This window comes from Aptenodytes forsteri, unplaced genomic scaffold (assembly GCF_000699145.1).
Source record: "Aptenodytes forsteri isolate BGI_AS27 unplaced genomic scaffold, ASM69914v1 Scaffold66, whole genome shotgun sequence".
Lineage (NCBI taxonomy): Eukaryota > Metazoa > Chordata > Aves > Sphenisciformes > Spheniscidae > Aptenodytes > Aptenodytes forsteri.
Window position 1 is genome coordinate 449,294 of NW_008795131.1, and position 13,008 is coordinate 462,301.

Here is a 13,008-nt window from a genome sequence, read left to right on the forward strand (position 1 = left end):
GGGTGACATGGCACTGGGTGTGTGACACCCTGGGAGGGGGATTATGGGCCCTGTGACCATGGCAACGCAGGGGGGGGGGACGGGGCAGGGGCCATGTGTGACTCCAGGGTGGTGGCCAGGCCCTGTCCCCCCGCCCCGCGCTGAGGCCCTGTCCCTGTCCCCGCAGCATCGTGCACCTGTGCCTGCGCAAGGCCGACCAGAAGCTGGTGATCCTGAAGCAGATCCCGGTGGAGCAGATGAGCAAGGACGAGCGGCTGGCGGCGCAGAACGAGTGCCAGGTCCTCAAGCTGCTCAGCCACCCCAACGTCATCGAGTACTACGAGAACTTCCTGGAGGACAAGGCGCTCATGATCGCCATGGAGTACGCCCCAGGTGGGCCCTGATCTCCCCCGGCGCCTGCAGCTGGTTCCTCGGCAGGTTCAGGGGATGCCAAGCCCTCAGCTCTCCTTGGATCGGGCTGCTGTTGGCCCCATGTTGTGCTCCTTATAAAGATCCCGTGCTTTGGACCCCCAAAGAGTCCAAACACATCTCTCTTAAAGAGACATTTTTGTAGAAAAGGATCTGGGGGTCCTGGTGGACACCGAGTTGACCATGAGCCGAGTGACCGAGCACTGGCACAGATTGCCCAGAGAGGTTGTGGAGTCACCATCCTTGGAGATATTCAAAAGCCAGGTCGTGGTCCTGGGCAACCAGCTGTCGGTGGCCCTGCTTGAGCAGGGGATTGGACCAGGTGACCTCCGGAGGTCCCTTCCAACCTCAACCATTCTGTGATTCTGTGATTATATGCCTTATGCCTGCTAATCATATCCAAAACAAAGAGGTTTCTAACGCCTCTGTCGCTGATAAGTGTGCTACCATCTGCCCTTGGCTTGGGTTTCACACGCATTTCCCTGTGTCAGCTCTCGGCCACGCTGTTGGTCCCACAGCTCTGTGTGGGAAGGTGTGATTTCTAACGAGATTTGCTGTGGAGTTCAAGATGAAATCAACATTTGCATGAGGCTTTGTTAAAAGTTGTACGTGAGCGCTGAATCTGGACCTCCCCTTCTCGATAGGGGCCTCTCTGTGCCACGTGGCCTGTCAGACTGCAAGAATTCTCTTTTGCAGAACAGGCTTATCTTGTTCTGCCATCGAGGTTTATGTCCTCCTCCAAGAGCTGTAATTTTAGCGTTTCTTTTCCTGCTGCCTTTGACAGTATGTCAACAGTAACTTCTCTCTTGCTGTTTCTTCGTCCCACCAACTGTGCTGCCATTGTTCTCCGCACGGTCTCGGGAGCATTGGAGGACGTGCTGCGTGGTCCCACCGGGATGTGCTTTTTCCCATGCACTTAGCTTGTTAAGATGCCGTGGCTAAATCCCCCTGGCTTTTAGGCCGGGTTCGTGCTGCCCTGTGCAGCCACCCTTGCCGATAGCCCTTTGTCGTTCTTTGCAGGGGGCACGCTGGCGGAGTTTATTCATAAGCGCTGCAACTCCTTGCTGGATGAGGATACCATCCTGCACTTCTTCGTGCAGATCCTCCTGGCTCTCCACCACGTGCACACCAAGCAGATCCTGCACCGTGACCTGAAGACTCAGAACATCCTCTTGGACAAGCATCGCATGATTGTCAAGATCGGAGACTTTGGTATCTCCAAAATCTTGAGCAGCAAGAGTAAAGCCTACACGGTGGGTGGCCTGGCCTTGCAGGGGAACTGCTTACCACCATGGCAGCACAGGCTGGAAACTCTGGACTTGGCTCACGACAGTCTCTTGGAAGTCGCTGTAGGCAGCGAGGTTGCATAGTTGCAGGAGATAGCATACTTGCAGTAGGCCGCATCCGTGTGCCGCGATGCTGCTTTGCTCCTTGGAGTTTATACAGGCTGATGTCTTCACGCCCAAGTTTGCTGCAGCTCTCTGGGCTGCAGAAAGGTGAGAAGGACCTGCCTGCCCAAGCCTGGCGGAGGAATGGGGGGTCTGGGCCCACTGGTGAGGGTAGACAGGGTTCCTCCCACTGTCACAGTGGGAGGGGCGGTGTCTGCAGGCTCGTCTGACACGTTCTTGGCAGCTGAATTCCTGCCTGTGCCCCGCCGTCCTGCCTCCTCTTAATCTCCTCTCTCTGCTTGAGACTTGAGTATCATTCCCCACCTGGTCTAATCTGACTAGACGTTTATATCACGCTCATTGCTCCGGGCTCTGATTCTCTCAAGTGGATAGGAGCAAAATTAGAGGTAATCTCTGTGTGTGCAAGAGAGGTCACCGGAAAGGCAAATCCTCCTGCTTTTTACTGAGATTGTCAGGCAGATGTTGACACCAGGGAACAAAAGCTCAGCTCCACTAAGCTTTGGTTGGTGATGCTCTAGCCAGCCTGCGCACTGGGCTCTAAACTGAGCCTTTCTCTTTCCACCTCGCTGCCCCAGTTTCACAGCATCATGGTAAATTTCTTTGCCTCTTCTTAGGTTGTGGGAACTCCGTGCTACATCTCCCCAGAGCTCTGTGAAGGGAAGCCTTACAACCAGAAGAGTGATATTTGGGCTTTGGGCTGTGTGCTGTACGAACTCGCCAGCCTCAAGAGGGCTTTCGAAGCTGCGGTAAGAGGGATATAGTTTACATGTAGTGCAGGGAGCCGTGGCCTCTTGCAGAGGTGAAAATGTATGCTTGGATCACTCTTCTCACTGAGCCTGGAGGTGCGAAGGCAGAGGGCAGTGCTGAGAACTTCTTGCTCCTCAGCCTCACCTCTGACCGCCCAGCCACTGTATGTCTCTCTCTTGTTTTCTCTCCAGAATCTTCCTGCCTTGGTACTGAAGATCATGAGTGGGACGTTTGCCCCAATATCAGATAGATACAGCCCCGACCTGCGCCAGCTCATCCTTAGCATGCTGAACCTGGATCCTTCCAAGCGGCCCCAGCTGAATGAGATCATGGCCCAGGCCATCTGCATTCGGCCCCTTCTGAACCTCTACACTGATGTGGGCAGTGTCAAAATGAGAAGGCAAGTGATACTGCCACCTTAGTGTCCCTTGGGAGGGGCTGCCGCAGCCCACAACGTGTCTGAGCGGCTCGCTGTCTCTGTTACGAGCTCTGAAGGAAGCGTCGTCCCCATGCAGCTCTCCTGCTGCATCTCAGCAGCGTGCAGCTGCTGCGGGCTGAGCCTGGCCCAGTGGCTCGGGGCCACGGCAGGTGCCATGGCAGGTGTGGGCTTGTCATCACAGTGACAGTGAATAGAGAGTTGTGAGCTCAGGGGGAAGTGAACTGATGCCAACTCCCCTCTCTCAGGTGGTTTAAAGCACCTACCGAGGCAATTCTGTGAGCTATTCAGCCGTGGCTTATGCTGTAGCTCTGCCCAGACCTTCTGCGATCCAGGGCTCTGCAGGACCTCTGGGGCCGAGCTGACATTAAGGACTGGATTTTGGTTTGGCAGGCCTGAAAAACCCTTGGCTCCGGTGCCGACAGTGACCCACAGCCGGAACGGGGGACGAGTGAGCAGTGCCAGGCCGAGGGGTGAGTCCTGGCATGGTGTGTTCAACACAGCTCCATTCGGAAGGACCCTTTCCTTTGGATGACGGGGTCAGAGAGGCACTCGAGCTTCTGGAGAGAGGAAGTTAAGAGACGTCACCTCCCCCGAGCCCTGGAGGAGCCCACGGGCACCTTGGCTCTGGGGACCAAGCAGCGCTCTTTCTCCAGCTGCCTCTTCTAGGTTTTGAACCCTTGAATCAAGTTTCTGCTGTTCCCAGCAAAGGCAGGGAACCAGCTGGAGGTGCTGAGGGGGGATGTCCCAGCGCAGGGCAATGCAGCTGGCACTGGTAACAATTAGGCTAGAGCTGTCGTGGTGCTGCTTCCCTCAATTCTGGGATAAAATGCAAGGCGCTGTTCCCATGTGCTTCTCTCAGCCCTGGCTGGGAGCTCCCCAGCAGCCCCTTGCCAGCCTTGGACCGGTGCTGGTCTGGCCCTGCTGGCTGGCAGGCAGCTCTGCTGGCACCCAGACTGGCTGGTGTCATTTCTTTTCCTGTGGGAGGAGAGGCAGGGATCTGCGTTGATGATTTCTCTTTGACCCGTAGGTGTTCGAGGTGGTTCAGCCAGGACGGGAATCCCTCCTCCGCTGTCGTCCATCTACACCTGGGGGAGCGGGATCACCACCCCCCTCCGCCTGCCCATGCTTAACACCGAAGTGGTGCAGGTGTCTGCCGGCAGGACGCAGAAGGCCGGGGTCACCAAATCGGGGCGGCTCATCCTGTGGGAGGTGAGTGACGGGGAACCTGCGGCAGGCAGTGGCCGTGGAAGCCTCGGATGTGCCGTTTCTGAGGAGGAGACGTTTCTGCTCACTGCACAGGCCCTGGCGCTGCGTCCCCCAGGACCTCTGTCCAGTCCAGGGTGCGGGTAACACTGCTAAGCCTGTGGGAAGGGGCTCTTGCTGCACGGAGGTGCAGCAGCTGACGTGGCTTCTCTCTGCCAGGCTCCCCCGATGGGTGCTGCGGGAGGCCCTTCTCTCCCAGGAGCCACCGAGCAGCTCCAGCCTCAGTTTGTGTCCCGCTTTCTGGAGGGCCAGTCTGGCGTGACCATCAAACACGTGTCCTGCGGTGATCTCTTCACAGCCTGCCTCACAGGTGCGCTGCTGCCTCCTGCCTTCGCCTGGCTGAGTCCCAGACCCCTCTGCATGGCAGCTGGCTTGCAAATGCAGCGTGACTGCCTGGGGAGCCTGCTCAGAGAGGAACCCGAGAGATCCACTGCACTGGGGTGACATGAAGGCCTCTGTGGCCTCTCATGTAACATCAGGTGGGGGTCGGAAATGGCAGGCACCGTCCTCCTATGATGCCACACGGGTCAACTTGGTCCCAAAGGTCTGTCTGGTGTGGGGAGGGCCACAGGTTTGTTGTCCTGGCTGCACTGGTGTCACCTGAAGCCAGAACTGGCTTGTACAGTGGGGACTGCAGTGTGAGGAGTGTCTGGGAAGTTCAGTCTTTCTCTGTCACGTACTCTGAGAGTGTGACGCAGACACAAGCAGTGACCAGCGGTGACTGGCGTTGCAGTGAGAAGTCAGCGTGAGCTCCTGCAGGGCCAGTTGTCCTCAGCTGCAGGAAGGCAGGGTCTGAAGCCCCCTTAGAGTGGGCCAGGAGGCGTTCTGGCTGGGAGGGGAGCACGCACACCAGCCCAAGGCCGTGTTTGTGGAGCAAAGCCCTCCCCATGGTCCTCTGGGAGCCGTGTTTGCACTTCTGCTGGGGATCAGGGCAGCAAATGACAGATATGCAACCGGCAAACTTCGTAGGCATGTGTTTGTCCTACCTCTCCATGGCGTTTCCTGCCACCCCTCTGCTGGGTGGCTGCTCAGTGAGTGTCCCTGTGTATTTAACACCTTGACAGACCGTGGAGTTAGCAGCTCCTGCGTACACAGCTGCAATAATGTTATCTCAGTGCTCTCCTATCATCTGCTGTTTGTTTGGCGAGTTGTCGCGGCACATGGAGGCTGCTGCTCTCTGGAAGCTTGCTGAAGGCTTCTGGCCCCCGCAGCAAGTTATGAGTCAGAGTGGGTCCAAGCAGAGCCGCTGTCCTGGGAGCCAGGGCCAGCCCCACGGGCTGCGTGTGCCTTGCAGGGCCTCACGTGTGCCAGTAACACGACTTCTTTCTGCTTTTCCAGACAGGGGGATAATCATGACTTTCGGCAGCGGCAGCAATGGCTGTTTGGGGCACGGAAACTTCACGGACGTAAGCCAGGTTTGTCGTGAGGATGCTGGGCACGCTGCTCCCCCAAGGTAGAGGATGGATCATGCCTTCTGCGCCACATGAGAGGGCTCATCCCAGCTCCAGGGATGTGCATCCCAGGCATGCTCTGGCATCCCACCCCCTCCCCCTCCTCTCCCTGTCACTGCGGGTTTTAAAAGACCCAACCTGCCTCTCTCTTTCTCTCTCCCCCCCTACACAATGATCTCTTTGAGCGTGGGGGAAGTCAAGAGCTGCCTTGTGGTTGCTGTTGGCAGGCACCCAGCTTGGAGGCTGCTTCCAATCACACACCTGCCTGCTTCACTCTTGGCCTGCAGCTGCCAGGGTTCACTGAGAAAAGTTATTTTTCAAAAGAGCCAGTATTTAAAGAAGAGCTGTGTGTTTCCGATTGGCTCGGAGCACTAGGGCTGAGGGCCCGTCGCTCCCTTCCAGCTTCTTCCTTGCCTGCCCTCGGATGTGGCAGGGGCCCGCGGCGTTCCCCCAACTCCTTCCCCCCCCGGGGGGGGGCCCCCAGCCGATGGCCTTCCAGCCGGCCCGGAGACTGGTGCCATTTGTCGCTGTGGTCAGCTGGCTCGTTCGTTCCTGCTCCGTCCAGAGCTGAGCTGCTTGGTGCTTATTGCTGGGGAGGGGAGACCAGTTGGGAGCAGCAGCCAGATCCCAACAAATGGTGCTTTTCACTTGAAGAAGATAATGAGAATGAGACTCGCTGGGGCGAGGTGTCAGATCTAACAGCAGGTCACAGCAGGGGCTGGGCGAAATGTGGAGATCCTGGTCTCTCCACACCCTAACGAATGTGTAACCGATAGCTCACAGCTCTGCGCAAAAGCCTTTCAGCCGATGCATCCTGCACCATGCCCCTGCCTGCTCAGAGCGTGCGTTAACAGCCCCTGGCACTCCCCACATGGGCAGGGGGGCGAATCCCAACCCTTCGGCTGAACCTATTCCCTCTCCAAACCGTTGTGCTGGCTGCTTTCTTCCGCCCCAAAGATGTTTGCATTATCTTCTGTGCTGTGTGCACGTAGCCGCTAAACCCTTTGAAGACTGTTTGGAACAAAAAAAAAACCTCTCTGGTGTTTGTGTTGGATGAAAACTGGGATGCTGCCAGCGCTGTGTTGAGGCTGGGGGGGCCGGGTGGGAGGGATGGGAGCAGCCGGGCAGGCTGGGAGGTCTCGGCTGACGGCTGCTGCTCTTCCCCTGCCAGCCCAAGATCGTGGAGGCCCTGCTGGGCTACGAGATGGTGCAGGTGGCCTGTGGTGCGTCTCACGTCCTGGCGGTTTCCAACGAACGGGAAGTGTTTGCCTGGGGCAGGGGGGATAATGGTAAGAGATGTCTGCTTTGCAAAACAGGGCTTGTGCTTTCCATTGCCTGTTTCCACTTCCCTCGCTGGCCCTGCTTGCCCGCAGTCCTCTCCAGATGCACCGGGCTACGTGGGTGTGGAAGAGGTGCAGCTGCTTTGCCGCATACCAGGGCCCCTGTGCTTTGGGTTTCACTGCCTTCTGTGGCGATAGGTCCCAGGCTGGGCTCCTGCAGCAGCTGTGTCGATGCCGTTGATCGTGGGGGTGTGCTCAGTTTGCGTGTTGCCATCAGCTGTGCCCTGCTCTGTTCCTCCTGCCAGGTCGGCTTGGGCTGGGTACCCTGGAGTGCCACAACTCCCCCCAGCAGGTCGCAGTCCCACCGGACCACGAGGCTCAGAGGGTCATCTGCGGCATCGATTCCTCCATGGTCCTCACAGTGAAGAACCAGATCCTCGCTTGTGGGAGCAACAGGTAAGGGAGTGAGGGTCTGTGCTCCAGAGCTTGCCTGCAGCCTCCTGGGCCTGCCCAGCCCAGGAAGAGGGAGCAGGAGGCTCTAGAAGACATCTCTGTGTGATCCTACTCCCCAGCATCTTGCTGCTGGTGGTGCAGTTATGCTAGGGCAGGCTTTGTGTCCGGGCTGTCTGGGCCAGGCTGCATTCAGCCGGCTCTGAACTCTGCTTTTCCCCGTGCAGGTGTAACAAGCTGGGCCTAGATCGGATCAGCTCAGCAGAGGAGCCTTCCTCAGAGGACCAGGTGGAAGAGGCCACCATGTTCATGTGTGCCCAGTCGTCCCCCTTGAACCAAGAGCCGATTGTGTGTGCTGACATCGGTACAGCGCACTCAGCTGCAGTCACAGGTGAGGGGGGTGTGCCCAAATCCCTGAGCGGGGACCTGCATTTTCGCTGTCTTCCTCGTGCCTCCATTTCCCATGGGTAGAAGCCTCAGAGAGGCTCAAGAGGCACCGTGCTCTCGATGCTGGAGCTCTGTGGAGCAGGATGTTCAGCATGGTAGAGAGCAATGGGCTTCAGTGCATCCTCGGGTGACACCCAGTTGTTTCTCTCATCTTTGTTGTCAGCTTCTGGCCAGTGTTACACCTTTGGGAGCAACCAGCACGGGCAGCTGGGCACCAACTCCTGCCGCAACAGCCGCGTACCCCACCTGGTTGTGGGGCTCCAGGCGATGAAGGTCACCGTGGTGGCTTGTGGGGATGCCTTCACTGTGGCTATCGGAGCAGGTGAGGCTGAAGCACCTGTGTCCTCGGCTGCAGCAGGCCCTGGCTTTCCTCTGCCTGCAGTCCATGCTGTGGCCAAGGCAGGCCTTGGAGATAGCCCAGGGCGGTACCAGGGAGATGGGAGGCCTGTTTGTGGGTGAGCTCTGTGTGCAGCGAGGTGTACATACCCCTCTGCAGACGGCGAGGTGTGCACTTGGGGGAAAGGAGCCAGGGGACGCCTGGGCAGGAAGGACGAGGAAACGGGAGCGCCGAGACCTGTGCAGCTGGAGGAGACGCATCCATACCTGGTGACCTCCGTAGCCTGCTGCCACGGGAACACACTGCTGGCAGTAAAGCGTGAGTAGAGGCTTTGTCACCGTGACTCCTGCCACTAGGGCCCAGCCAGACACAATGCCTCGTGACTGGAGCTGTGCTGAGTAACCCTGGCACATAAGCTCTGTGTTGTTCTAGTCCCTCTAGAGCTGTAGATGAATAGAAATAACTTGAAGCCCATAAAAACTCCCCTTCTGCTATCCAGCACCATGACACTGCCACTTCCACTGGGCTGGGGGAGCAGAGGGACGGCAGAGGCGATCTCGTGCACTCCCAGACAAGTGGGCTGGCCAGGCTGCGGCTGGTGGGGAGCTGGTGTGCTGGCGGTCCACCGAGTATCCAAAAAGAGCAGCTCTCTAATTGATGCTGCTGAAATAGAAGCTGAGATTTGAGGCGTCATTTTGGCTGCTGGCTTTCCATTGTGGTTTGGAAAAGATAGCGATGGTTTTGTGGTTCTTCTCTGCTCGGGCCAAAGGCAGCATCGTTGCGCGGTTAAAACATGCCCATGGCGTGACCTGCCCTACCGTTGCCTGGATGTACGATGGGAGCCTGGCCCAGACTGCTGGAGGGGCCTTTCTTCCTCCTCTGCTGGGCCGATTATGGCCTCAGCGCTGGGCTGAGGGATTCCGGTCCCAGCCCACTTCAAGGAGGCTAATTACACCCCGGAGGGGAGGAGGCCCGGCTGACTGCCCCAGCGCAGTGGAATCGGCTGTGGCTCCCGTTCCTCCCCTACGAGTTCCGAGCTCTCACGTGATGTGTGCTGCCACGTGAAGGGGACAGGGAATGGCCGAGTCCCCAGGCTCGGGAACAAGTAGGGCATTTGTCATGGGAGTAAAAGGGTTTTGTTTCTGCAGGAAGGCTGCAGGCTGCTCTCCCCTTCCCGCTGCCGGAGTCACCCTGTGCTCCGTGGCAGCTGGTTTGTCAGCGCCCACCTGCAGCACCGTAAGAGCAGGGACTGAGCACGTAGCCCCCACCGTAGCCCCACTGCTGTCCCTCCGCACTGCCCAGTCCGAAACCTCAACCCTCCTTCCCGGTAGTGGAAGTACAAACTTGGCAGCAGGGGTGGCAGGGCAGCAGCCTCGCCTGCTCCAGCATCCCTCAGTAACCGGGGTGCAAAAAGCATTGAGACCTCTGTAAAAAGCTAAGTTCTGCCTCTGGACTTTCACACAGCTCAGTCTGCCTGGAAAACCTCTCCAGAGAGAACACGAGAGCCGGTGACATGCTTGATGTCATTGCCGCTTGTCAGCTCTGGCTGTGATCTGACCCGGAGAGGGTGCTGGCACAGCCGAGCGGTGCTCCACCTTTGGGGCGGCAGTTCTGCGCCGTTCTGCGGTTTCCTCCCATGCAGCCAACACCGTTTTTAACTGGCTTGGGCTTCCACCCGCTTTATCGTGAGGCCGTTGCTGCGCCCTTCTCTCAATCCCGCTGCAAACACAGGAATAACTGGGAGAAGCCAGGTGTGCTGGAGAGGAAGGGTGCAAGCCTCAAGAGACTGCATTTCCTCCTGCTTGGGCTCTGTGCGCTGGGCATTGCCGCCTGCTTGTGCCGCTACTGAGGCCTAGTGGCGGCTTCCTGGGGTAATGGGACAGGGATTGCGGTGCCCATCTGTTGGGCGTCTGGCCTGCGTGGGGCAAGGCACTGCTGCCTGTAGCTTCATTGAGAATGGCGGCTTACGGCTTATTCTTGCCCTTTGTGTTTCAGCTGCCGTGGAAGAGTCACCCTCCCAGTGAGTCTGAGTTGAGAGGGGCCATATCCAGCCTCGTCGTATAGATGCGGAGGCACCCCCAGCCACCCGGCGTGCCTGCCCTTGCTGCCGCTGCCTGCTACAGCCTGGCTCGGACCTGCGTCCCTGGACTCGGGAGCTCCTCAGCTGCGCTCCGAAGGCAGCAGTCTGGAAGCAGGGAGCTCCTAACGATGGTTCCCACGGAACCGGAGCTGGTCTCGCTTATCGAATCAACGAGGGTCGCTGTGAACCTCCAGCGCCTGAGAGCTGCTGCCCGGGATGTGCCGTGGGGCAGACGTCCCCGGAGCTCTGGTGCTGCCTTCAGGGGGTTGCACCGGGGGTCTGCCCCTCTGCGCTGGAACTGCCTGTGTAGAAGGGTGAGCAGCACAGAGGTTGTTTTCCCCCATGGAAGCTGTCTCTGGTTACAAAGCCCAGGCTGACAGCTTGGTGTCTGAGAGAGCTGTCAGCCTTTGCACGGCAGTGTCTGGAGTTAGGGCCCCAGGCGCTACACTGGGTGACTAAGTGCAAACCTCTTTTCTAATTAGAGAAGTCTGTCCTTTCCCATCCCCCCCTTAAAAGATTTCACCCAGTTGTTGAGCTGTTCATCACGCTTTCGAGGGTCCTGGTCTGCATGGCTGGCCGAACCCGGCGCGAGCAGCCTCTGTACGGTGCAACCCGGCTCGCTCACCCGAAATGCTGCCTGGAGCTTTCCAATTACGGCCTCCCCCGGCCCCAGGAGCTCACTGGAGGATCCTCAGCTGACGTGTCCTGAGGCCCCTAAATCCTGCTGCTGACCAGCTCACTGGCTCCCAGCTGAGCTAGCGGAAGGCAGCAAAACACAGCGAGCGATTGTCAGTAATTGAAGTTTTTTAACCCAGATCTCTCCAGGGAGATGAGGAGTTTTCACCAGGGATCCTCTCTGCAGGCAGGAGGGGGCATATCGCCATGTCACAGGCAGGAGTTACGTTTTTTATCTCCAGAAGGGTTGTTTCCTTTCCTTTTTTTCCTCCTCTTTTCTTTTTTTAACTTACATCTGCCCTGGGCCATTTTCTGATGAGCTTCTGTCTCTGATCTGTCTGACATTGCAAATGCTCTTGCCTTTCACATCCATCTTTGTGCTGTTGCCAATCTGTTGTGTATAAAGTCAGTGCTTTCATAAGCTGGCTGAGATGAAATCTCTCTAATTATTTTTGTGATTCTTTCCTGTTTTCAATGAGGGAAACCTCGCCGGGCTCTGGTAGAAGCCGACTGATCCCTCTGTCATGTGAAAGGTAATGAATTTCTGCAGGTCTCCTGCTCTTTCCTCCCTTGCCTCCCAGGCTCCGGCTGGGGAAGGGAGCACGTCCCATCCAGCCGGGAAAGGCGTGTGCAGCCCTGACTGCAGACGCGGCCTCCCTGTTTGGCTCCTGGCAGGGTGGGTGCATGGGTTTTTCCCTGCCGTCTTTGTTTCTTGCGGAGCTGCCTTCTCAGGCGGTTACACCCTGCTATCCCAGGAAGCTGACTTGCGTTCAAAGGCTCTGCCAGTCCCTTGGCACTCGCCTTGTGCTGCAGGTTACAGGGACGGCTCCGGCAGCCCCGTGTCAGCGGAGGGGAAGGTGTTCTCCGCTCCCAGACCAACCTGGGCACCAGGGTAATTGCAGGGCTGGGTTAAATTGACCCGAAGCCCCTCTGGGCTGCTGTCCTCCTGAGCTGTCGGCAGCACCGGCTCCTACAGCAACAGATTTCACCTGGCTGTGCTGTGTGCTCAGCTCTGGGGGCTCCCCTCACCCCACAACACGTGCAAACACATCCCATAAGAAGGGATTGGCGTTCCTGCTACAGCCTCGCCAGGCCTAGGGGCTGGCTGGGACGGCAGGCGGGCAGGACAGAGGTCTCTGCCACCCTTTGCCTTGTCAATGGTGGCACCAAAAGCCACCACTCCGGGGGATGTGTGGCCGGAGAGCCGGGCTCTCCCTGCTCCAGCTGGGCTGCCGAATCCAGGGGTGAGCCCCCGGCAGCCCCCCCTGTTCCCACTGATGTGCTGGCGTTTGGGTGGGTTGTTTTATGGCTTAATGATACCTTTGCACAGCAGTGCTGGGCTGGAGGTGTCACTGGCTCGAATATTGGGACCCTTTGCTCGGGGCAGGGGGAACCAGCGCAGACCAGTGCGCTTTGTGCTGGGCCGGGGGCTCGCGGCGAGGGCTGGAGCCCTCGGGATTTCGCAGCCTGTGCACTCGGTGCAGGAGTTCAGCTGTGAAGCCCAGCGAGATGATTTGAATAATTTAATACCGGGCTGTGACCAAGCCTGGCGAAAGGGTAAAGGAAACAAAGAGGCCCCCAGCCCCGAGCAACAATAGCTCTTGAAACGACAAGCCGAGGCATGTCCACGCTGCCGGAGGCAGAGAGCAGCCCGGGCAAATAGGCCAGTTGCATTCCTCACGTCTGCTGCTTTGTTTCCCTGCAGAAGCTCCCGGTGAAAACTGCAGGTCTCAGGGCTTCTCCCTTTATCCTTGTTTTGTTCCCGCGTCCTGCGGAGCTGGTGGTGGATCAGCCGCGTCCCCGTGGCTCTTCCTGCTAAAGGAAGGCAGGGCCAAGAGGGAGCGGGCAGGGGAGGTGATGCAGGGATGGGGCTGCCTGGTCCCATCTTGCGCATCCCGGCCGGTGCGGGTCCCCTCTGTTCCTCGTCACCCAGGGAAAGCCCGTCCCCATTCCCGTGCTTGATAATATCCCGCTGACCTGGGGCCATCGTTGTCAGCAGGAAACAGCCCAAACCGCCTCCTG

General features: G+C 58.3%; 2 protein-coding genes across 2 annotated transcripts in view; one reads left to right on the forward strand and one right to left on the reverse strand.

Annotated features, from left to right (window-relative positions):
* TLCD1 (TLC domain containing 1) overlaps window positions 1-169 on the reverse strand; it is a 3,803-nt gene extending 3,634 nt beyond the window's left edge. Inside the window, exon 1 of the mRNA XM_009278308.1 lies at window positions 142-169. Within this exon, the coding sequence (XP_009276583.1) occupies window positions 142-169 (28 nt within the window). The remainder of the gene's footprint in view (window positions 1-141) is intronic.
* A 52-nt stretch (window positions 170-221) lies between these two features.
* Window positions 222-10,255, forward strand: NEK8 (NIMA related kinase 8). Its single transcript, XM_009278154.2, has 14 exons — window positions 222-372; window positions 1,429-1,661; window positions 2,432-2,563; window positions 2,756-2,964; window positions 3,394-3,473; window positions 4,031-4,212; window positions 4,426-4,576; window positions 5,605-5,681; window positions 6,889-7,006; window positions 7,303-7,453; window positions 7,675-7,838; window positions 8,058-8,216; window positions 8,391-8,549; window positions 10,227-10,255. The coding sequence occupies exons 1-14, from the start codon at window positions 237-239 to the stop codon at window positions 10,253-10,255; spliced, it is 1,980 nt and encodes a 659-aa protein (XP_009276429.1). The 5' UTR covers window positions 222-236.
* Window positions 10,256-13,008: the final 2,753 nt, after the last annotated feature.